This window comes from Malaclemys terrapin, chromosome 2 (assembly GCF_027887155.1).
Source record: "Malaclemys terrapin pileata isolate rMalTer1 chromosome 2, rMalTer1.hap1, whole genome shotgun sequence".
NCBI lineage: Eukaryota > Metazoa > Chordata > Testudines > Emydidae > Malaclemys > Malaclemys terrapin.
Window position 1 is genome coordinate 224,554,384 of NC_071506.1, and position 26,110 is coordinate 224,580,493.

At 37.6% G+C, this 26,110-nt stretch overlaps 1 protein-coding gene across 1 annotated transcript in view; it reads left to right on the forward strand.

Annotated features, from left to right (window-relative positions):
* Nucleotides 1-26,110, forward strand: part of HIBADH (3-hydroxyisobutyrate dehydrogenase) — a 123,287-nt gene that overhangs the window by 86,481 nt on the left and 10,696 nt on the right. Inside the window, exons 5-6 of the mRNA XM_054020078.1 lie at nt 16,485-16,618; nt 17,231-17,307. Of these exons, the coding sequence (XP_053876053.1) occupies nt 16,485-16,618; nt 17,231-17,307 (211 nt within the window). The remainder of the gene's footprint in view (nt 1-16,484; nt 16,619-17,230; nt 17,308-26,110) is intronic.

A 26,110-nucleotide genomic window follows, 5' to 3' on the forward strand; every position in this document is an offset into this window, starting at 1 on the left:
GAAGAATGTTTCTGTTAAACTCAATTCATATGGAGCTTTAGAGATTTCTAATCTACACCCAGTAAACTTGTTAAGCATTGCTAGGCAAAATTAACTTTTTTCTATGAGCCATACAGTTTCACTAAATAACTGCTCCTTAAAAACTGCTCCTTTATCTTTTTTAGGTAATAATTTCTCTTTGCAAAACAAAAAGTCTGGATTTCAAGATGGACCATTTAAACTCTGCTTTATTTTTGGTAGAAGATATGGGAGCATATTCCTATCTTGTTTATGCAGCCCCCAAATTAAAGGAAATAGAAGTAGAAAATTCTAATACACAGGCCAAATTCTGCACTGACTTGAATGTCATGCAAACTCATTGATTTCAGAGGAAAAATGAACAATTTCTTATTATTATATCATAGTATCAATTGACAGAAGCAACTCTTAAACTAAACTCATAACCTAATTTGATGACATACAAAAGGTAAGACAACGTTTTTAAACTCCCCTTTCAAATGTTATTTTATTGTACAGTACCGAGCTTCTGTTGGTGAGGGAGACAAGTTTTCGAGCTTACACAGAACTGCTCTTCAGGTCAGTGTAAGCTCTGTGTAAACTCAAAAGCTTGTCTCTCTTGCTAACAGAAATTGATCCAATAAAAGATATTACCTCACCCACCTTGTCTCTCTAATATCCTGGGACCAACATGGCTACAACAACACTGTATATTTTAATGTATAGTGAGGCATATCTTCTAAAGGGTTGCATTCTAGTCTAGCAGATGAAATGCATTTTATTAAAAACATGTTATTTTGTGGCTTTGCATATTTTAAGGCATACAGCAGAGCAAAAGCAAATAGATTTTATTTTAAAGATTTTGCTTAATCAGATGTTTATATTCTCTGTATTTTTAATATATAAAATATTCTGACAATAAGGTGGCTTTTCTTTTCTGAGGTCAGCGGCATTTAGATTAATCAGGCTGACATTTCGTGCTGGTGGGTCATGAACTGTTGATAATAGCATTAAATGGTGCTTCGTTTGCTGTGGGAAGCCCAACTCATTATCCAGCCACTATATTAAATCATAGTCACAAACAACTGGAATCTTATGAACAGTCTACAGAAATGGTGAATCAAGGAAAGTGGGTGTCCATCCCTACCCCCCATCCTTTCCACTCCCTATGCATGCAAAAATTGTTCAAGCTGACTGTGATATATGAGGTCGAGAGCAGTATCCCCTATTTGAGAAGCTGGAATGGTCCTGGGTGAAAAATCTCTGTTTTGTATGAAACAGAAACCTGAACACTTCGCATTTTCTGCTCTTCCTAATTAAGGGATATTATTTTCATAGTCAGTCTGTGTGAAAGGCTTCACAAACAATCAAAACAAAAATGCATTTTCCAGAGCTAAAAGAAAATATAACTTGATGCAAAACTAAAATCAACTAATTAAAAAGCTGTTTTTCCTATATATTGTAAAATGTAAGTTCTCATTTAAAAAATAAATTTTGTTGGGGGCTTCTAAATTATTCTCTTACTTGCCATTCACTGTTGAAATAGATGGCAAAATATGTTTTTATCTTAACACCGCATCATTGTTCTAGAGATGAGAGAAAGCAACATATCATAATGGATCATAATGGGGGGAAGATGTGTGCTTTTGAAGTGCAGGTCAAATGTGTATTGCAGCTTTACAGCTAAATGGATGCCTTACACCAAATAACCTGTGCTTATTCTCCTCAGAACAGATCTGGGAGGCTTTTCTTTATATGAGTCAGTCTTCTGGTGCTTAACAGCACTATACTTCTGATATCAAGGAATGCTTAAAAAAATGAGCTAGTCTAATTTCTACATCCAGCACTAGATAACTGATGATTCGAATACTGTTGGAAGACATGCTGTCCATATGTTAATTGGTATATAAATATTCATTAATGTGAAAAACATGTTAATCGTAATGCTGAATTCTTTCAGACTGAGTTCAACATTTCCTGTTCTTTCAGCTAGAATATACATTTGTATATTTTATAAATGGTCACAGTAAGGTAAACATTTTTCTAGAACTATACTTTGCACTGTGCATATATTTTAGGGGTACAGGAAGAGGAAAAACTGACTAGAATGTGCAAGAAAAACATATTTTAACTCCTCAAATTAATTGCCTTTTAGGTTAAATACCAGCTGAAAACTGTCTCTTTAAGAGAACAAGAGAGCATGAGAAAATCCTGGGCCACTAGAGGTCACTGTTTGGTAATCAACTTCTAATGAACCAGAACTGTCAGGAAAGCCAATAAATTACACTGTGGATTTTTTCTAATTATGAATTCCTATTTAATCATTCAATGACAAGTTAACTGTGGCAGTGGTTTTATGTACTTTGCATACACAGTTATGCTAATATACTATTATATTTCTTGGGATGCAAGTCCTCCATCATTAGAGCAGTTCATTACCAAAGACTCTCTTATCTAATCATAATTACTGATTATGAGAAATAATTAACTTTGTTACCCTCTTAATTCTGTTCATGGGCAAAAGGCAATTTTCCTTTTTTTCCTTTTAAGTGGAAGAGCCTGGCATTTTATTTAATACTGTAGCAAACATTTACCTTTAAAGAAAAGTAGTTAGCAGTATTTGGTTTTTTTTTTTTTTGCAAGTGAGTTAATGCAATGATGTTGGGGAAACTATATTTATTTTAAAAAGTTGACAATTTTGTTGTGGAGCTTTTTTGAACTTTGATTCATTATATTAAACAAATTGAAAACATTCTCATTTCCATGGAAATGAAGTCTGTGGAGTGTATAAAGATTTGTAAAGCTACAATATATTTAAGTAGAAAGGTGAGATCTAATGATATATTTCTGCTTTCTGCTCTAAGATTTTTCAGTCTACTTTTTATATTTCCATGTTAAACTTTGTATTAAGAAGTATTTCAAGAGTTCAATGTGATTTTAATCATAGCTGCTCTAAATTAATGTGTAAATTGCATCAGGTAATTTTTGAGGGCATTGAATGCATTAAAGCTTACACTGAAGTGCAGTATCATGAAATAGGGTTCTGTGAAATAAGAAAACCTAACTATTCTGGAAGAGGAGTAATAAGGGAGCTGTGGCTAGAGGATCCAAGTAGGATATTTTTTGTAAGAGAGAATTTTATAATCACCGTCAAGTAATTCATCAAATGTAAGTTCTGTAATGTTTCTCTTCAGGTTGCTTTCGTAGCATTTGTTCATAGGCTTGCATTGCTACATCACTTGGCTCTTCCACTGCTGGATAAAAACTTCTGTAATTTCCTTTGTTTGGTTAAACTGAAATTATTTGAGGAAAATATTTGATTGCATTATGGATACAAAATTAAGTGAAAACACACCTTGCAAGTAAATTTGTATTTAGGAGGAGAAGTTGTAAGAAAGAAAGAAAATAGAATGTGGATTGTTTACTGTACCCTGTAAAGATCAAAAGTTAAAATGGGTGGGAGTAAGGATAGCAGCATCTAAAACTCATTTTTATGGTGTCTCAGATTATCCAGAAAGTTCTAAATCTTAGCACCTCCTCTCCCATTTAGTTTAGTGTGACATAGTGGTTCACAAGCTTAGAATGTAACCAGCAGTTCTATATTTTTAAAAGCTTTTCCCTTTTGATCCAATAAAATTCTATTAGATATTAAGTCATAGACTACTCCATAGTTAAAATTCAAACTTTTTTGGTGGGCAAGCCTCCAATAGAAAACATCAGCACTGGATTTCTTTTGAGGTGTATTATGTATCACTTTTCAGGTTTTATATAGATCTAATGTATATAAAATTTGTTATATTGTTTGAGAATTTAATTATTGCTACTGTTGAATACTCTTATTTTACAAAAAGCATAATTATGTACATATGCACACTTTCTTCTCGTCCATATTTTTTTGCTCCTTGAATTTGAAACTATAAATCTGGGAGCTGGGAGTCTCTCTCCCATCCCCCTCTTCTCTAAATTGTTCAGTGTTTTCTAAAAAAAAACTTATTTGTCATATTCTGTTTGAATGATTTCCTTATTCCCGCCACACAATTAGAAGTGGCTACAGATACCTGGGCAGACTTCAGGACTGTGCAGCTGTTGTTGTTTTTTAAGCGAGTCCCTGATTAAACAAAATACTTAAGTATATCCTTAAGTCTGTCTTGATGAGGGACTTATGCACATGCTTAGGATCTTTCCTATTCAACTGCATGTAGGTAAGCGTTTTGGTGAACAGGGGCCTATAGGGGGATAGAGAGAGAGAAGGGGAAGGGCAAAGGCACCATTTCTGAAGCATAGGGAATAGTTTTGTTCTCCTGTTTGTATTAGACAAATTCTTTTGCTGTGTCTTTTTGGTATTGTGTTATTCCTGTGGTGCTATTACTGGAAAATACTTTAAAATTAATAAAAATAAAAATTCTAAATCCTTTTTTCCTTGAAAGAGAAAAATCACTCATTTCCCTGTTGTAAAATTGAGGTTTAAACTCTTGAGTTGATACCTGTATTCTAAATGGTATTAATGTATTTAAGACTCATAGAATCAGATAAAACAAAGTACAATCCAGTCCCAAAACATGGTGGACTGTGACCATTTGTGGACTATGGCCAATTGTTCCTTGTATATGCAGAGAGGGGTAAGTCTGTCCAACTGCAGGTGTGTTGATGAACTTGCTATTTATATTCATCAGTCAAGATAGATGACAGTAAAAATTGTGATGACCATGTTGACTCATGGTTCTGTCATTTTACTTTTGATACCAGTAACTATGAGATGTTGACTTGTCTGAAGACCCTGGCTAGCTCTTCCTTCTGTGTTTCCATTCTTTCATTTCTCAGCGATCTGAAGTGGGGCTTTATAACTATTCATCTGTCATGAGAGATCTTTCTCACGGGGTACCACAAGGTTCTGTTCTTTCACCACTCAAGTTCACTGTGTTATGGTCTCTTATTTAGACCTAGACAATGAAATGTCTTTTGCTTTTGCAGCACATGACGGATTGGGATTTAGATGTGTGGAACATGAACTTAATGCAAAGAGATGGAGATGATGCTAGTAGGTTGGCGGAAGGATTTTGAGTGTATAGCAGGGATGGCTACTGCCCCTTTAATTGAGAGTTTGTTTGCCATTTGTTCACAAGATTCACAGTTCAGGGATATTTTCATATTCCTATATACGGTAGAACCTCAGAGTTACGAACACCAGAGTTACGAACTGACCAGTCAACCACACACCTCATTTGGAACCAAAAGTATGCAATCAGGCAGCAGAGAGAGACCAAAAAAAAGGGAGGGGAGGGGGCAAATACTGTGCAGTGGTTCTCAAACCTTTTTTCCGTGGACCACTTGAAAATTGCTGAGGGTCTCGGCGGACCATTTAATGATCTTTCCAAATGTTGTTTGTACCATTAGATAACTATTGTAAAGCGCTTTGGATAAAAGCGCTAGATAAAAAAAAACCCTTAATAATAATTAGCTTTTTTTATTCTAGAAATAAAGGCACACAACTCCTATTTTAATATCAGCAGTCTTACCTTTCAAATGTGATGGATGTGCCCTCTTTCCCGCGCCATGGCAGCCCCCAAACTGGGGCTGGGAAGGAGGGGGGTCTCTCCTCTCTCCCCCACCGTGGCAGCCACTGAGCTGGGCTGGGAAGGAGGGCCGTCTCTCCCTGGCAGCTGCAGCCCTGGAGCTGGGGAAAGTCGCCTCTTTCTCTGGCCGCTCTAGCCACCTGAATGGAGCTTGCGGACCACTGGTGGTCCACAGACCGAAGTTTGAAAACCTGTGCTGTATAGTACACAGTACCTGTTAAATGTAAACTACTAAAAAAATAACGGGAAAGTTTAAAAAAGATTTGACAAGGTAAGGAAACTGTTTCTGTGCTTGCTTCGTTTAAATTAAAGATGATTACTATGCAGATGAAAAATGCTGCTTTTAAAGTTTCAAAGCTGTATTAAGTCAATGTTCAGTTGTAAACTTTTGAAAGAACAGCCATAATGTTTTGATCAGAGTTATGGACATTTCAGAGTTACGAACAACTTCCATTCCTGAGGTGTTCGTAACTCTGAGGTTCTACTGTACTACTGGAACCTGTGGTGGTGGTGATGGTATTGGCCAAGAGAGCCACTTTATCCACTTTTGGTAATGCGTTAGCTATCTTTTTCTCAATCAGGACCTAGGTGTGGTTATGCAGACATCTCTTTCCTTTAGCTTGGTATAAGCAAGTCAGTCTGATAGCCAGCTGGCCGAGTGGTCAGGCAGTGGCTCCACAATTCTTTCTGATCTGGTCATTCTGGAGGGGCGGTGTATGCGGTATGTCTCAGTCCTCCTGAGTGTCCTCTCCACTTAGGGTTCTGTTACGGCAGAGGGGTGGGGGAGCAAGATAAGAGGACCTACATCCCAGGGTCACAAAGGGGCATTACAGTGTCTGTATCGCTCATTGGTTCACCCTGAATTGCACTCCCCCTTAGGTTGGGTTCTGATCAGGCTACGGCTCCTCTGTGTGTGGCGTGGTCACAGATTTAGGAGTATCTGTTTAGTCTGACAGTGGGATGCTCACCTCTTGTTCCCAGGCTCTAGTGAGTTTCCAACTCCCACAGCTGGGGGGATCTGAATCACTGCTTTCAGAGTAGCCTTAACAATACTATAGCCATGCCCCTCACAGTTCCAGTCCTCATCCTCACTTCCTGCAGCTCCTTCCCCTGTGCTACCAGTACCCTTTTAGACTATCCCTTTAGCTGCTATGGGGTGGGACCTCCCTAAGCCAGTACTGCTCTGTGTCTTGCCCTGGTTTAGTGTGGGGTCCATAAATCCCATCATAACTGCCTCAGTGCAGTATGATCTTACTGGGCTATCCTTGAAGATGGCTCTGAATCTTGGCATAATTGATGCCAGGAACATATTGCATCAGTTCTTTGCCAGTTGTACCATGTTCCTGTTCCCCGCTGGGTAAAATTCAAGGTGTTGCCTTATGATTTGTAAAGCCCTAAGACTTGGGCTCTGACTTTCTGAGAGACTGCTTTTCTTTCCACATACTGCCAAGGCAATTGTCATTTTAATATTTTGGAATATAGCACTGTAGATGTGCATGAGGATTTGGGCACCTGAGCTAAATGTCAGCCATTGGAGGTAAGGCAATAAATTCCAGAATTCAAATATGAACACTAATCTTTTTTGTCAGGATTTGTATTTGACCAGGGGACTGGGAAGAACACTGGCATTACCTACTGCTTTTAAATTATTCTGTACAGGTTTTAGGTATATACTATTTTAGGCATTACAAATGTAAAGGTAAAAGAATTTTCTTGTACTTTGTCATCATAATTTATTTCCTTTCCTAGTGGAGCAGTAGCCTTTTTACCCTATTCGGCAGCTTTTCAAGCGCTGTAATCTCTCTCTCTGACATTACAGTGACCAGAACTGAACACAGTACTTTATAAATTGCAGCATACAGAACAACCTCATCATAACTTTCTTTGGGCTTGTATTTTGTCGCAGAAGCTACAGTAACTTCTACATATAGTTACCTTTTTGTGACCTATTTTCTTTGGCTAATAATTTCTGAGGTGTCAATGATTTCTTGAAAGCTTCTTTTAAATTTGTCATGATCTATTCCTTTCACATTAAACTTTCTTGACTATAGCTTCTGCTCTGTCTTTTGTACTGTAATTAGTAAGAATGCATATTGTTTTCTGTGTTTCAGCATCTCATATAACATATATAAATTAGTTGGAGGTTTTATTACTTTTTTGGTGTCCCTGACTAAGTTCATGTATTGATCCCTACGTAATTTCACTCAACACTTCCTTTCAAAGCGTAAATCTTCTCATTAACCATTCCGATTTTGGTTTTACCAGTTCCTTATCCTTCCATATGCACCACCTTGGATCCCTGGTGGTGTTTAACTGAATCTCATCTGTGCCCTACAGGCACACACTGTATTACTGCAACACCCATATGGATCTATGGCTTATATCCATATATCCTTGTGATGCATGCACGCATGTGAAAGTCAATGCATTAGAATCCCTGAATATCTCTATTGAAGTCAGTGGGGCTCTGAGCAGGCACAGCAGTTCTTCACTGATTATGATGCAGGATTAGGGCTTTAGACAGTATACATTATTTAGGAGAGGGACTGCTATTATCTTTTGTATTTGTACAGCACCTAACGTAGTTGGGCCCAATCCCGATTGCAATATAAGTATTAAGAGATGCAACAGTCACTTCTGCATGCTTGTATTTTTTTTTTTTAACATGCTTATAGAAAACAAAGTCAGATATTTTAATACTCCATCTCATGCTGGCCCATCCAGAACGGAGATGCTAACAAACTGAGCACCTCATCCACACACGTTCTCCTTTTCAATCTGCTCTACTTTCATTCAAGTATATGGTTTCTGGGGGTCCTGTTGGTAATGCACACTGTCCAATCCGGTCTTCCTTTTTATACTTGTCCATACTTGGAAGGAGGAGGTGGAGAGATTATTATTCTACTGCTGACACAGGAAGAATGAGAGTGGCTTGATGCAAAGGAAAATTACGTTCCCTGAGGATAACAAACAGAAGGAGATAAATTAGGAGAGAGGATAATCCTGTATATATGTACATTCCTTAATTTTGATTCAATTTTGCAAAATATGCAAAACAGAGCATTTAGAAGTATAATTAAACCATTCTAAACAAGGAGAAAATTAAAGCATTAAGATGTTTACTTTTTTTAGACTTTAGAGTAATGCTTCATGAGTTGAGAATTCAGATGCACAAATTTTGTCATAAACAGGAATTATGGGCCATGGTGGGGAGATTGTGAAAAGAACCGCTTGCATCCCCTTTTCAGGTTTTTTAAAAAATACACCTATATATCGTACTTACTTCAGTTCTTTAGATTTCAACACAGTCTGATGGTTCTGAAGTCAGAGCTGCTCACCTCTTACAGCGTTCTGTTGCTCCTTTCAGCAGAAGCTGGGCCATTGTGATATTTATCTGAATTCAAACAAGGCTAATTAAAAGAGCTGCTGACAGTTGTTGTGATTTGACTTTGACTGGAGCTTGATGGTCATTATGGGTAAATAATGAACCAGGTCTGCAAATGTAGCAGCTGCCAACTTGGGATAGAAGAGCAGCTATTGCTTCCAATTTAGGGATCTATCGACCGCTTCCCTTCTCCCTGCAGATCTTCTGCACAAAATGAATGTTTTCTGCTGCTGTGTTTTGTGGTTTCAGCTATTTCAGATATAGCCTATAATTTCCTTCTTAAATATTTAATTTAGCCCATTATTAGCTTTCAAATTAACAACTTTTCTGAATTTTTTTAATGAAGATTTTTTGTGCACAATATAACTAGATAAACGATTGTCAGCATGTAGTTAGTTGACATGTTATCCAAGAATCTGCTAGTTAATCTTGTCTTTGTGTAGACATATTTCAATAAATCATATAACTAGATTATTCTAGAAAAAGAGAGAGAGAGAGATTACTGAGGCTTCCTTAACAAACTCTTTTTGTTAGGAATCCGAATACTGAGCACTAAGACATACTTCTTCAAAGCACTGACCTAACCCTTAGTTTTCATTTTTGTTCAGACATCAATAGCTTATGAAATATTTTGATGCAGAGTTCTATTTATCAATACAGAGAAACTGCAGTGACTTTCATTAAGGTGCACTTGTGAATACATTGTCGCTTCATCATGAGGTTTGTCTTGTCCCATTAGCAAGGAGGAACAGGTGCATTAAAGGGAGAAAAAGGCAAATTGTAATTACAGATTAATATAACATTCTTGTAGAATTCCTACCATTATAAAAATAGCACAGAAATTTCAAAATCATAGTCTAGAATTTTATATACATCAGCACTTACTGCATCTATCCAGCATTTGTTCAGCTGCGATTAAAAGGGCTATGTGCATTTTGTAAAATGTAAGAACATTCTTGTGTATAGTGCATAATGCAGCAAAACTAGAGATCTTGCTGGGAGGAAATGATCCCAAACGTGCCCCTAAAAGACAAGTCTTGCTTTGAGAAATAATGATGAAAAATTGTCCATTTATGTGTGTCTGTGTTTCAGCAGAAACTAAACTCTGTATTGTCTGTAGAACCACCTCAATAGTTATTTGTGGGTATATTTTTGTGTGTGCGTGCGCGCATGTGTGCATGTTGTTTCCATCCTGGATAAGGCCAACAATACGGTAACAAGGGGTTATGTTATGCTGGTTTATGTTAAACCAGATCACACCCTAACATGTGCAGAGCCATTCATCTGTGTCACCAAAACCCAAGAGAACATCTGACATGGACTCTGAAACAGAAACAGTGATCACTTACAAATCAAACATGGCACGCTCTAAACCGATTGTGCACGGCAATCTTTTCTAGAAAGGACAACTAATTGAACATGATAAAGTGTAAAGTTAATTAACACCCTTAAATTTGTTGATTACTTTCACGGGATTATATTGTTCGTTGAGTAGCAGCTTTCTGTCCCAGCTGTCGCCTTTTTAGCGCATGTCGCTGGTAAACAATAGAGACACCATAACAAGTCGTAAATGGTCCCTTTGACAGCAGCCCCTTGTGAGGCTGCATCTGTAGAAAATGATTAGAACAATTGCATTTTAAAGACGGCTCACATTGCAGCCCAGGTCCCATCGGCCCTCTTCTTTATCTCTTTTGATGGCAGACTGGTTAAAACCTTTAAGTTCTTTTAAATAAATTAAGTGATTTACTGTGTTTAGTTATATAGCCATAAAATAGCTTTGTATGGCTACCTTAGATGCTGATTGCATAATATTAAGAAATATACTTACTTTTGTTGGAAATTCTAGGAGCATTCCTCTAACTTCCCAAGTCTGAGACATCCTAAGTCTGTTTTTAGCAAACTAGTGGAAGAAAATGGTTCCCTTATTGTCTTTGTATGATTATGTGACATTTAATCTGCTATTGTACATATCAGAATTTAAATAATTTGCTTTTAATTTTGATTGAGGTTTATAACTGGCGTTTCCTCTAAGTGCTTTTTGTTTGTTTTGGTTTGGTTTTGCATATAACAAAACAATGGTAACCTTCACAGAATTTTTCTTTCTGTATCTTGGTGCTTAGTGTGTAACTTGTGCACTGCTTAAGACAAAGTTTTTCATGGGAGCTGGCAAGAATTTTAATAAGAATCGCATAACCCTTAAAAGAAAACAAACACATGCAGCTCTCAAGTTAAGCCTATGTGAAAGGCAGCAAAGAGATGACAAGAAGCTACTTGTTTTAGGGGATTATAGTCCTTTAACTGTATTTTTGCAGAAATACTGGAATAAGGAGCTAGTGTTCTCTTGCATTTTCCAAAGCATAACAGTCAAAGCTTAAAACTCTCACACTAGAAGGTACGACATTGTAAAACAGGAGAGGATTAAAACTCTAACCCTGTTTCTTTTTTGCTTTTTAAATCTGTTTCAGATCATAAATTAGTTTTAAATACAACATTTTTCAATCCACTGTATACATAATAGAACAAGGAAGAAATAGATATTTATGCCTAAACCTCTCACAGTTCTAAAAGGCAGGGTGAAGGTGGGAGCTGCAGTCTCCAGAACAGTCACAGGATCATACAGTTTTCATAATCAATGGATAAGCTAAATTTCGTTTTTCTTTCTAACTTGTCAACAATAAAATCATTTATAAAGTGTGGGTGCATGTGTATGTATACACAACACGCAGCAAGACTCTGATTATCTTGGTATATGCACACCCCCTAGGTGCAATGGGAAGCTTTGTGTTTTCAACAATGTAACTGGATAATGCACACCCTTGGAATGTTGGTCTGTTATTATTTTTTTTAATGTACTATGTTTTGTTTGGGGAGAAGGTGAATGGTGCTCTAAAATAAGAGCAAATCATTTACATGTAAATGCAATCAGTTATTTTTTTCAGTGATTTTCAGTTCACGTTCCTAAAGAATAAACAAGCTGGGTATTAGCAAATTGTTCTTACCATTGCAAATATTTGGAGAGTGCTGGTTGTAAAAAGCCTAGCTCTTAGAGCTGGAAATACTGCCATACCAGTATGCCTTATGCACACCTCATGATTTTTCAAGATATAAGATGCTGTGAGTTTTAAAAAAATGAGGCTAAATTAATTGGGAGAAATAGGTGTTTGAGGGATTACTGATTAGGTACAGAGCTTTTCACTTGTAGGTCATTTAGCACAAACCTGTTCCAGTTCAGTAGTGACCTGACTGACCCAGGTCAGTAGTGACCAGTTACCATTACCATCTGAAGGCTCTTGGACCCCAGTGAAATGAGCGGGTGTTCTCCATCTTGAAGAGGGGTTCCAAAGAGGATGGAGCTAGGCTGTTCTCAGTGGTGGCAGATAACAGAACAAGGAGCAATGGTCTCAAGTTGCAGTGGGAGAGGTCTAGGTTGGATATTAGGAAAAACTATTTCACAAGGAGGGTGGTGAAGCACTGGAATGCGTTACCTAGGATGGTGGTGGAATCTCCATTCTTAAAGGTTTTCGAGGCCCGGCTTGACAAAGCCCTGACTGGGATGATTTAGTTGGGGTTGGTTCTGCTTTGAGCAGAGGGTTGGACTAGATGACCTCCTGAGGTCTCTTCCAACCGTAATCTTCTATGATTCTGTGATCCAGGTTTTAGTAGACAAGTGTCCATATCACCACTTTTAACACTAATTGGCTACACCTCTGGCAGTTTGAAAAGAGGATTGTGGAAACTGAACTAATTCTCACCCCATAGGTGGCCCTTCTAGATTGGCTGAGGTACATTGCATAACAATGTTGCTGCTACTACCTAATGTTGTACCCATTCAGTATACAAATAGAGGACTTCAGACTCCAAAGCTGTCAGTCCAGTACCTTACAGGCAGCTAGATAGAGAGCCCCTGACATACCTACCTCCATTCCGCCAGGTTGCACCTCTCTTCTGGCTCCTGCAGAACATCTTGCTGGTTCTGGCTGCAACATTTCCCTACTTCTACTCCCTCTATGCACACCCCATCTATGACTCTATGAAATTGTGAGACATCCCCATCAACCTTCAACTGGCAGTGGCCAAGATAGCCATCTACCAGTCCAGGAAGTAGAAGCTTGATGGGGAGGCTCTCTGAGAATGTGTGTCTTATTTTCATTTCCTGGTCAATTCTCTTCTCTATGCAGAGTTTCTCTGGGTGACCTCTGCTCACTCCTTGGATTCCTTCAGGGAGCAGTGAGTGCTGTGTGGGGTTCTCTGTTCAGTGTCCCCATACAGTTCCCTCATTTTAAATCTTTGACCTCCACCTCCATTGCTGTTTTATCATTTTGTTGTTCCCAGTGTTTAGTTGATTCCTAGATCTGTGGTCCCTCCTGTATTTAAGGGAGTAGGTCTTTTGTTCTAGAGGGCTCTGCCTTCAAGATTTCAGATTGGCCCATACCTTCCAGCAGCAATAAATTATCTTAGATTTTAAATTTTAATTTGTTAATATTTTTGTTGTAAGAAAAATGTTTTCTCTCTCTCTCTGTTCTGTACTGTTATAGTCGTGTGACTATATGGTAAGAAAAGTAGAATATGGGGCAGTGTGCTAAATTGGTTCCCGATCCTGCTTTGCATTCTGCTATCAGGACTTCAATAAGACTTCAGAGAAATGGAGGCAACTCTGGAGAAACCCAGTGCAGTATTGGGACCTTGTGGGTCAAATGATGTTGGCTCGCTGGAGGAGAGAATCTTACAAGTGAAATCTTATACTGATCACAAATGTAATTTCTTATCAGCCATTCCCTAAGGACCAATGCTCTTCCTTTAAATTCAGGCCACTGTACCTCCTTCATGCTCTCTCCTAAAGTAGTGTTAAGAACTATAGTGCTGATATTTTATTATACTCCAAAATAATGAAATGAAATTAGTGTTGTGCATGTCCTTATGCCCTCTTGCTTCCATTTGGAGCTGAAGTCACAATATCTTGAGGCTGAATTAACCACAAATTACCAATACTGTGTGTTCGCTGGATTGCTTGTTTGTTTCTGATCGGTTGGCTGACAGTTGGTGAGGAATCTTGATGGAAAAGCCCATCATGATATAAATGGTTTTTTGTTTTTAAAAGTAGATATTTCCAAAGCTTCCTCATTATAAAACAAATTTTTTCTTTCTTTTGCTTAACTAATTTAATTTTTTGTACTTGAAATGTAAGCATTTGAATGAGTGAGAGAGTGCAGCTGTCAAAAGATTAACCAGCTGAAAACTATTGTCAGCATTAATTTTGCTCTAATAAATGACTCTCTGAAGCTATTTAGCAGTCTGTAATCTAGATACAAGGCTATTGACCTATGATGGATAGTGTTGGATTTTGTTTGTAAGCTTTGACTTAAATTGTCCACTTAATTTGCTGCAGGTCAGATCACAGGATTAGTAATAAAGGTCGTGATGTGGTTTGCATAAAAATAGCTAGAGGAACAGGATGAAAATCATTGCAAAGCATTTATTAATGTAGTGATCTTTGCAGACATGTTGCATGGTAAATTAATAGCCAACAAGATGACAATTATGTGTTCACGTAGGCACCAAATCCAGGCTCCTGTCCCCGTCTGCTGAAACTTTGGAGTTTATAGTGTTGGGAAGATCTGTATAGTGGTGGATACTCTGGCAGTGCCACACTGTTAAAAAACCTATGATGCCCATCTTACCACGGAGATGGGCTCTACATACAAAGACAGTCCAATCCCCTACTCCAATCCTGACCCCTTCATTGTGTAGCAGTACAGCACAGGTTCCATTGCCTTGGGGCCTTTTGCACCTGCAGAGATAGGGGCATGACTTACCAGGAGAGTGGTTCAAGGTAGTGCACTGCTACAGACCAATTAATCAAAACCTCTGCATTTTAACTGGGTTTTCAGTTATTGTGATGGTTTTGCCATGGATTTCATTGAGATTGGGGTCCAATCATACTCTTATAAAAGTGACCCTTTTAAAAAAAGGTCAAATGCTTCCGTGTAATAGGAAAAACTAAATGGAGCAAGTGTCCCATTGAATGTCATTTTAAAAGAAGGATTTTTGCTCTGATGGCTTTTCCAGGCTAGTTTTTACAAAGGTAATGCAGATTTGCCTTAGGCTATAAGCATTTTGGGATTGTATCTTCATATGTTACAACATCTAGCACAATGAGGCCCGATGCCAATTAGACCTCTACTACTACTGCAATTCAAACATTTAATAATCGTTGTTATTGTAACTAATTGGTTAAAAGCTGTATGGACCCTAACGGAAAGACACAGTTTGATTTTTTGCAGAAACAAAATAGTTAAATGTGGAAGAAAAATGAATTCCCGTACTTGGATTTTTTATTTGTAAAAACACGAACTGCTTGAATATATTAAATTCAGAAGTAGGCCATTACTTGCAGCAGTTTGTTCTAATAGGCCAAGGTTCGATGCATAGTGTAGACAATTTATGGTGTCTAGGTTCCTAGCTGTATTGCAAAATGAATTGTAAAGCTAAGTTGCTAATCACTTTTCCAAGTAGTCTCCTTGGGCCAAATTTACCTGGCAGTTACATCCATTAAAATCAGTTTTGGCTGGGAGAAGGGGTTGAAGAGGATGCAATTCACATCAGACTTGTTTATTTCCTCCTAGAACAAAAGATACCATAAGCTAAAACTTGATGTGTTGCCATTTTGAAATTCTGTAGCCAATGAATTATCGTCTTTGTTTGCTGACCCTTGATAAAGGTGGGACAGATTTATAGGAATGAAGTTGTAAATATTGTGTGTTTAATCATTTTTTCCCCTCTGCCTGTTTAAACTTTTTTACATTGCTATGCAATACATTTTTCCCTTATAAATTATATGTGGGAAATTGGTCTCAAGTTCCCTTAATTCAGAAAAATAGATCTTCTAATTCTGATTAGAAGTATGCAAAATATTTGTAACGAAATGTTAATATACTTAAAAATAAATCAGATGTTGAGCCTTTTATGTCTTTGTTTTTTGGATTTCATTATAAATTTGAAAACGGGCCAACTTTTCACAAAGTTTACTAAGTTATGTAATAGTCTGATCAAAAATGGTCTTGTTTTTGAGCAAAGATAGCTTCCCATCAATAACCTGCAGGATTGTGTTGTTGATTCCAAAATAGTCATTTCTTTAAAAACTTAAGATAAAGTTGAATTCAGAGAGATGTGGAATTGCACAAAATGGTGACTATTTTTATGTGAAACTATACAAAATTAAATTTTGGAATTTCAAGTAAGTTTGATGTATGACTATAATTTACCTCTCGGCATTAATACAATGTTCAAAAAACAACAACAAACTCTCCAGTAATTTTAGATGAATGCTTTGCTGGGTTTATATATATACCCTGATTACGTGTTTAAGAATCAAGGTCTTGATCCTGCAGAAAGTCAAACCCAAACTTAACTGTGCACATGAATAGGACTATTGACTTCCATGGGATTATTCACAAGTACAAAGTTAAACACATGAGTGTTCTATCCTTTAAAAGGTTGGTATTGAATCTAATGTTTTCCTCTCAATTCAGGTGTTGGAGCTGCTCGAGCTGGGAACCTTACGTTCATGGTTGGTGGAGTGGAACAAGAGTTTGATGCTGCCAAAGAACTGCTGACATGCATGGGTTCCAATGTGATCTACTGCGGAGAGGTTGGAACTGGACAGGTAATGCTTGCTGAATGTTTGGTATTCAATCAGCCTGGCCTTTCCCTTTTTGTTACCATATTTGTCTTCCATTTTAACCCAATTCCCTTTTATCTACCCCAAGTAAATTATCTAGAACCAAAATCCACAATGAAATCCAGTATAAGATGGTGGTATCAGCAAAAAGGTGAAAATTCTTCTACAAAATATCTCATGGTACCATTACCCAGCATCTTGGCTTGGTAACCAATAATACACATCTGAACTAGCATTTTCTCAATTTGGCTTGTTAAGATTGTACTTTTCAATGGTCACAATTTTTTTTAAAAATTATGCAGTAGAAATAGATTTATGGTATAGTCTGAGAGAGTAGGTAGCCCACACACTCAAAGCAAAGCAAGCGGAGTTACTGTGCTAGCAAAACAAAAATATTTCACACTATCTGAAGTATCTATAGGTCAACCTTCATTGACCTGATGCCTATAGTACATTGGTACTTACAGGTGTTACATTTAGGGAAAGGTTGTTTAAACATATACCGTCAAAAATCCCGTTGGAGCTGGATGAAAAAAAATCCTATGTGATATCTACATGGAAACGGAGAATCTTACTAGGTATTTAATTTATTTTCAGGCAGCGAAGATCTGCAACAACATGCTCTTAGCTATCAGTATGATTGGAACTGCTGAGGCTATGAATCTTGGAATCAGGTTTGTTGGATTTTATGTGTTTTTATATTAGCAGTTTTTATGTGCAGTGCTGGTTGACTTTTTTGTGGCTAGAGAATGATGATCAGAAGAAATAGATGAGATTCTGCCAGAAAAAAGGTAGAAGTGTTTCATTATTAGAATGCAATAAGGCTTATTTATTTGACCAAGAGTAGGACCCTTGAGAACATGAATGTTCTTTGCAGTGGCCATAAAATATTACAAATATCTAAAGTTACATTATATTTTTTCTATGATGTCTCAGTTTCTTCTGTTATGATGATACATGCACTATAAAATGTAAATGTACTCAGAAAACATGCAGGTATATTTGTTTGAAGCATAGGCTAATGTACCGTGTATCACAAGTGTTATGCTCCCACATGGCTCCATTTGGCTTTATTTGCCCCAAAATGTGCTAAAAAGAAACCGCTAGCATTTTTTCATATCTCAAAAGAAACTAGGATGCAGTCATAAAATGTCAATTTACCCTCCTGTCAAACTTAACTACTGTTGTTTCTCATGCTAATCATCACAGATACTTGCTTGTGAAAAATTCAAAATATATTCCATTACTTTGCTTTAACTATTTCCTGTTTTAAAAACAACATTTTTCTGTAACAGGTGATGTATCTAACTTGTAGGTAGCAACATTTTGAGATATTTAAATTTCTAAAACCAATTTTTCTTTCATTTTAAAGTATTCATTTTTTAGAATTTTTTATGTTTCCAGTCCTGTGTGAGCCTCTACATGTAACAAGCCATTTAATTAAACTTTGCAATATTTTTACCTTTGATTCCCTTGCCCAAGCTTACATCAATAGAAATACCGTTTGTAGGTTTATAAATAGAAAAGTCTGTGCTTCTGAGAAAATTATCCTGTAAATGCATAGCTTCGTAGGATTTTCATGAATTATTCATCTCTTTAGCTACACCTTCACAACCGCCGACTAGAAACTACAGATACTGCAGATATTTGTCAGTTCACTATTGCATGTCCTACTATGGTTTTTGATATAAACTACAAAACCAGTAAGAGGGCTTCAGAAATTTTAAATAAATAAAAAAATGCATATGCACACACACGCGCGCGTGCACACAGTTACACAAAAGGCAGGGTAATGGATTCACATTTCCTCTTAATTACCATATCAAGATGCAGTTGTTTTATTGAATTGCCCTTGTCTCAGATGTTAGACTATCTTGACCTATTAAGTTGTCATGTTGTAATTGAGATAAAAGAGGAATTTGCTTTGCATCAGTGCTAATTGGTTTATCAATATCCTGTACCATTTACATTTTAAAATTGAGTGTCTGTACGATAGATAGTGAAGCATATCTGTACCAAGCCATAATAAAATTGGTAGGATTGTATACAACTATTATAATTCAGGATGGTAAAGCTGTATCATGGTCAGTTTTAAGTGTGGGTTCACTTAATGAAAAATCAGTTCCATATGACTTCGTTATATTTTTGTCCACATTTCTAGGGATTATTTTACTTTGTTTATTTGTTTTTGTTTTATTTTAAGAAGCCTTGAACACAAATTCTTGGCATCAAATCCCATTTGAAACTAATAGGTGTTTGCAGCCGCTATAGCCTGCAAGTGTCTGGATTGTCTTATTACAGGTTAATTTTTTCTCTCAAGAGTGTTGAGTGAATTTGGGTTGTATGAAAGTAGCATTCTGATAGTGCATGCTAATGCCAGATTTTAGTGAAGGCAGGCACTGTGCAAGCTTCCCCACCTCACAGCAACAGTAATGCAGCTCAGCTTGACCTGCTATTCCTATACTGGGCATTGCTTGAGTACAGACTGTTCATCATACCAAATAACATGAGGGTTTGTTATATAGGCCCTAATGAAAGATCATTGAAGTAAATGGTAGTCTTTCCATGGGCATTAATGGGCTTTGGATCGAGCTCATGGGGGGCACCTTTTCTGCTTTAAACAAAAGTAGGATTTTTCCATAGGTGAAATTCTTGTGTGTATAAATCCATTGTGTGACCTAGTCTCGGTATTCCAAGTTATGGCGGTAGTGTCCTTCTTCAAAACAACTTGCCTGACTCGGTTTAATCACAGTTAATTGACATGATGCTGAGCACAATTTGTTGCAGTCTCCACTGGCCACTAGGTTGTGGTCATCATCCTCAAGATGTCATCTAACTGGATTATTCCACACAGTGTTCAAACGGGATGAAGTTGTTTGTTGTAGATAAGCCCAAAGGATGTCAGTGGCTGGGGTTAGAGAAGTGGAAATCTGAGTGCAACTAATTAAGTTGACAAGTGTCTGGCATTGAAAGTCCAACTTCTGGCAATGGAGAAAGCTTATTGGTAGCTTTACTAACTTGAAACTGGTAGGGATTTTTTGTGTGTGTTGGGCAGGGAAGGTTGGCTATTGAGCAGGGGTGCGAAGGAACAAGGAAATGTCCAGCAGAAAAAAAGAAATTGAATACACAAATGAAAACATCCTGTAACCAAACAAGGTAACTTCCCCGGGTTTCTCTTTCCTAGAAGAAAGATACTTCATTAACACAAGCCCTCATATTTGGGCTCGTGTTAATGAACTTCTGCTCCACTACAGAATTTGCCAACAGTACTGCATCTCTTTCATTTTCTTACAGGCAGAGAGTCTCTTTATATTAGTTTAGAATCACTAAAACAAGTACTTCTCTTATTTTCTATGAGATTTACATATGTATTTTTGAAATGACAGATTTGTTCCATAATACAGTATACTGAGAGCTTCCCCAATTGGTCAGGGGTGATGGAACCATTTGTAGAGTGGGGGTGCTGAGTCATTGAATCAAACTGTAAACCCTGTATATAATGGAATCCACTTCAAGCTAGCACCCCTAGTTCGAGCACCTATGAAATTGGTATCAGTGAGCATAAATTTCCCAGTAGTAAACTTCCACAAAAAGCAGTATCCCAATCACTACAGGACTGCTATATTTATATTCAATTTGCTCCTCTGGGTTTTCTTTTTTCTTTTTTTTTTTTTTTTAATTAAAAGGGTGGGAACCATATTTCTTCTTGCATGATAACTTCATTTACAAATTTTTTTATTAGAAGCGTTTATTTCTTAGTTAGTTTCAGATTTATAATTTGGATTTTTAAGTGGCTTTTATTTGTTTTGATCATTGAGTTCTGGCAATTCTTAAAATTGTTGAATTGCCTTTTTAATTTATTTTTTTCTATTCACTCCATGGCCCTTTATGAATGTTAATAATAAAAGGTAGTGGAAAGATATATGGCAAAAATACTGGAAAGTAATATACATTTTGAATTAGAGCTTTTCTTTTCCTAGTTTAGTGCTGCAGTCTGATAGTGAAAGTCTCTAGTATGAGAGAGGTTTAGCATGTGTGTGTGGATGTACATGCATGTAGGAACATATAAGTGTATAAGTATATTGCTATAAGCTATAATATATTGGTGCCAAAGCAATAGACAGAATGCACCTAAATTTCATTAATGAGAAATTAAAATATATATTGATACTGTCAGCAACCTCAGATTACTTTTTCTCTTCTTCTTTCTCCCTCGGTTGCTGACCATCTCAGTTTGTAGTGGCCTCCTTTTATTGATCTTTGGGTTCTCAGGTAAAAAAATGAAGTATTAGCAAGATAAAGCTTGAAAATTTAAAGAAACTATTGTGGATATTTGACTTGCAACTAAGTCATGTGGAGATTGCTGCTGCCTGCAATGTAGTGGGGAGTCCTTTCTGGGGCTGCCTGTGCAGTCTTGGGGTATGTCTGTACTGCAATTAGGCACTCATGGCTGGCCTGTGCCAGCTGACTTCAGCTTGGGCTAAGGGGCTGTTTAATTACAGTATAGATGTATGGGCTCCGGCTCAAACTCTGTGACCCTCCCACCTCACAAGTCCTAGAGCCTGGGCTCCAGCCCGAGCCCGAATGTCTACATTGCAGCTAAGCAGCCCCTTAGTCCAAGCCCCACGTGCTTGAGTCAGCTGGCACGGGGCAGCCGTGGGTTTTTAATTGCAGTGTTGACATACCCTTAAAGGAGAACCCATGTGGTGGTGACAATAGGTAGCACAGGATTTTATAATTAGTTTGGGAGCTAGAGAGCCACAAAAGAGCTACAAGGTTTGTCTGTATCAGACGTCTTCATAAAGAATTCCCTTTATATTTATTACAGCCAAGTCCAGTCTCCTGTCTACCATGAGAGAGATTACAGTGGCCACCACAAGTGTAGCAAAAGATTCTTTTTTCTCCTACAGAGTTTTATTATGGGCCAGGTTATGCCTGGCTGCTTTGTGGGTGTGCAGGTGGGTCTGAGGACACAAGAATTTCCTCCTCCTTTTATGCCATTGTTTAGCAGCCAAGCACAGTTGTAGTCCTTGCACTCCAGTCTCTGGATTGCTGTCTCCGTATGCATCTGTGGGGCACAAGATACCACAATGTGGAGCTGAGGGGTTGGGAAGGACAATCACAGAAGAGTTGGGCAGGAACAGAGGAAAGAAACATGCTGTGCCCCCCCTGTGGGGATGTAGCACTGGGTGAACACTGGGAAATTTTGGAAGGAATGGCTGGAGACACCTAGATTGCACTCTGGGGCAGTGTGACTATGCTGCCCTCGATGTGGGTCTGTACCTAAATGGCATGATCGAGCCCTGTGTGAATATTACTATTCCACTCAGGGTACGTGGATAATAAAAACCACGCTGGTGTACACATTTCTACTAGTGATGGGCGAGTCTCAAAAGCTTCTGTCTGAATAATTATCTGAAAGATCAGATGCTGCTTACCCAAAGCACCTCAGGCTGGAAATTTCTCAAGAGTTTAGCTACTTTCTAGTCTCATTCAGGGAATCCCAGAACTGCCTTTCTTGGGGGGGGTCTCACTGCTGATTTGTTACTGCTACAGACTGAAACAGGGAAGAAGTCTGTGAACATTTTAAAATACGTTGGTAAAGACTTTTTTCAAACTTCAATGAATGTGGTTGGGTTTTTAACAGTGCTTAGAATTGTTCTTATTTTTATCCAGATCTGTGTGTCCATCTTTAGTTTCTACCTCCCTGGTAGCTCATTAGTATTTCTGTTGCAGATGCATTGATTTGACACAGCAATTGTTTTTGCGTTACATTATTAATAATGTTGGGATATTGGCTGCTTTCTCTGTGTCTGGAAGAACATTTTGGCAATTGTAAATGCACACGCGCGTGCACATACTCTTGCCACGTCCAGTGGCAAGTTATTATGGGGACTGACAGACTGTCATCATTTTGATAGCTTGAGCAGTATATCTCTGGAACAGCAATGGAGCTCTTATGCAGAAAGTATCATATGTTCCTAGCCAATTTACAGGGAAACAGCAATAACATTTTATCATGGTTGAGAGCCCAGTAGCTGCTTCCTATTAAACTTGCCCTTTCAGATACCTGTCTTGGATTAATTTGTTGATTTCAAATGGAAACTCAGTCTTCTCCACTGAAGCATGACTTTCTAGGATAGACTCTCACTGAATGACAATTACTGTATATTCTAGCTGGTTTCAGACCATTACAAGCTTTGAGCGCAGTGGAAGACAGAGGACTTCTTCAGTAACTGATTTTAATACATGTCTAATTTTAACTGTCAGTTATATATGCACCAGTAGATGAATTCTCAGAAAGATGAAATGCAAAACACTTCTAACTTGCTCTTTTTAATGATACACTTGCTGCCAAAAAAAAAAAAAAAGTATTGCAGGTCTTCTGAAGTGAATCTGCATGGTGCATAAGAGCATCAAAGTTTAAAAAATAGAGATTCAAACTGACACACAAATCTTTTCCCCCACCACAAGCAAAAATCTTTTTACATTGCCTTTTCACACCTAGTGCTGAAAATTCATTCAGTATATATTTACTGTGTCTGTATTTTTAAAATGTATTTTGTTCAAGGAACTGACTGGAATGCTACGAGGACAATACTCATTTTGGGGTGAGGGATTATATGCATTTTAAGATTTCGCCCCTTCCTCCCCACCCCAGTCTTGCAGTGTAAACTCCATTGGAAGCTGTAGCTAAGATCCAGCGGAGGTGCTGCGCTGCTGAAGGGACTTATCCTGGAGACAGAACAAACAAACAAACCAGTGTGCTGTGTGGCTGAGAGATCAGGAGTTCTTAATATTCTTTTTAGTCAATGTTCCAATGTACAACTTATTTGGATGAGAACACTTTCAATGTTTTTATTCATAAAGTGCTCCTTGCTGAGGCCTTTGATGCACTATAAAAGATAAAACATGATTAAAATGCAATCAAAACATAATGGTGGGGGGGAAATACTTTCAATTTAAAAATCAAATTAAATAAAAATTGAAAGCTCAATTCAAAAAGGAGGGAGAGGGGAGGATAATAAGGCCCTGATCCAAATGAAGTCAATAAGAAACTATCCACTGACTTCCATGGGCTGTAGCATCAGGCCCTAAATATGGGACTAACAGTGGTAATTCTAAAAAGCACCTTTGAAATATTGGGTATTTTTAAAAGGAGGAGGGAATAGCTGAGACATATTTCCAAGGGAGCAGGATCCACACCTTAGTACCCACCATATAAAGTGTCATTTTATATTTGAGAAGTTGTAACTTGCCAGTTTAAAATGTAACACTTATTTATTTATTTGTAAATTCCACTAATAAATGACCCTTAATCTCCCATAAATTAAATATTGCATGCTACAAACAAAGATTCCTATGATTAGTTTGGATACATTGCTGATCTGTTGTTGCTACAATTAAAGAATTGGTGCTAAGAGGAGGAACCGTCTCTTTGTGAGAATGTAAAACCAGTGCAGGATTAAGGCATAAACTAACTAAGCTACAGTTTAGGGCCTCGCAAATGAAAAAAAACTCAAAATTTGAAATGGAGTCTTTTTTTCTTTTTTAATCAAAATTGGTTGATAAATAAGAGGTATGAGAAAAAGAAGATTCTCTCTAAATATACACATTTTTGTTCAAATATGACAAAAATATACACATCTGGCTACACAAATACCCTTACCCTACCCTTATCCTTCAATGATTATTCATTATTGACAGGCGGGAGGCCAGGGCTGAGAAAAAAACGATAATTGCACTTGTAAAATTAGTATTTCTACAAGTAAGTCTGCTATCAGTCTCCTAAGGCAGTGTTTTGCTGGCCAGCTACTACTGGTAAAATTCTGACCTTCATAATTTATTTAAATAAATAATCTCACTGCTGATAATAATAAAATGTTGTTTTTTAAGTACATCAGAAGCAGGAAGCCTGCTAAACAACCAGTGGGGCCCCTTGATGATCGAGATACAAGAGGAGCACTTAAAGACAATAAAGTCATTGCGGAGAAACTAAATGGATTCTTTGCTTGAGTCTTCACGGCCGAGGATGTTAGGGAGATTCCCAAACCTGAGCTGGCTTTTGTGGGTGACAAATCTGAGGAATTGTCACGGATTGAAGTGTCACAAGAGGAGGTTTTGGAATTAATTGATAAACTTAACATTAACAAGTCACCGGGATCAGATGGCATTCACCCAAAAGTTCTGAAAGAACTCAAATGTGAAGTTGCGGAACTGTTAACTAAGGTTTGTAACCTGTCCTTTAAATCGGCTTCTGTACCCAATGATTGGAAGTTAGCTAATGTAACGCCAATATTTAAAAAGGGCTCTAGAGGTGATCCCGGCAATTACAGACCGGTAAGTCTAACTTCTGTACCGGGCAAATTAGTCGAAACAATAGTTAAGAATAAAATTGTCCGAAACATATAAAAACATAAACTGTTGAGCAATAGTCAACATGGTTTCTGTAAAGGGAAATCGTGTCTTACTAATCTATTAGAATTCTTTGAAGGGGTCAACAAACATGTGGACAAGGGGGATCCAGTGGACATAGTGTACTTAGATTTCCAGAAAGCCTTTGACAAGGCCCTCACCAAAGGCTCTTATGTAAATTAAGCTGCCATGGGATAAAAGGGAAGGTCCTTTCATGGACTGAGAACTGGTTAAAAGACCGGGAACAAAGGGTAGGAATAATGGAGAGGGGTAACTAGTGGTGTTCCCCAAGGATCAGTCCTCGGACCGATCCTATTCAACTTATTCATAAATGATCTGGAGAAAGGGGTAAACAGTGAGGTGGCAAAGTTTGCAGATGATACTAAACTGCTAAAGATAGTTAAGACCAAAGTAGACTGTGAAGAACTTCAAAAAGATCTCACAAAATTAAGTGATTGGGCAACAAAATGGCAAATGAAATTTAATGTGGATAAATGTAAAGTAATGCACATTGGAAAAAAATAACCCCAACTATACATACAATATGATGGGGGCTAATTTAGCTACAATAAGTCAGGAAAAAGATCTTGGAGTCATCATGGATAGTTCTCTGAAAATGTCCACGCAGTGTGCAGAGGCAGTCAAAAAAGCAAACAGGATGTTAGGAATCCTTAAAAAGGGGATAGAGAATAAGACTGAGAATATATTATTGCCCTTATATAAATTGATGGTATGCCCTCATCTCGAATACTGCGTACAGATGTGGTCTCCTCATCTCAAAAAAGATATACTGGCACTAGAAAAGGTTCAGAGAAGGACAACTAAAATGATTAGGGGTTTGGAACGGGTCCCATATGAGGAGAGATTAAAGAGGCTAGGACTCTTCAGCTTGGAAAAGAGGAGACTAAGGGGGGATATGATAGAGGTATATAAAATCATGAGTGATGTGGAGAAAGTGGATAAGGAAAAGTTATTTACTTATTCCCATAATACAAGAACTAGGGGTCATCAAATGAAATTAATAGGCAGCAGGTTTAAAACAAATAAAAGGAAGTTCTTCTT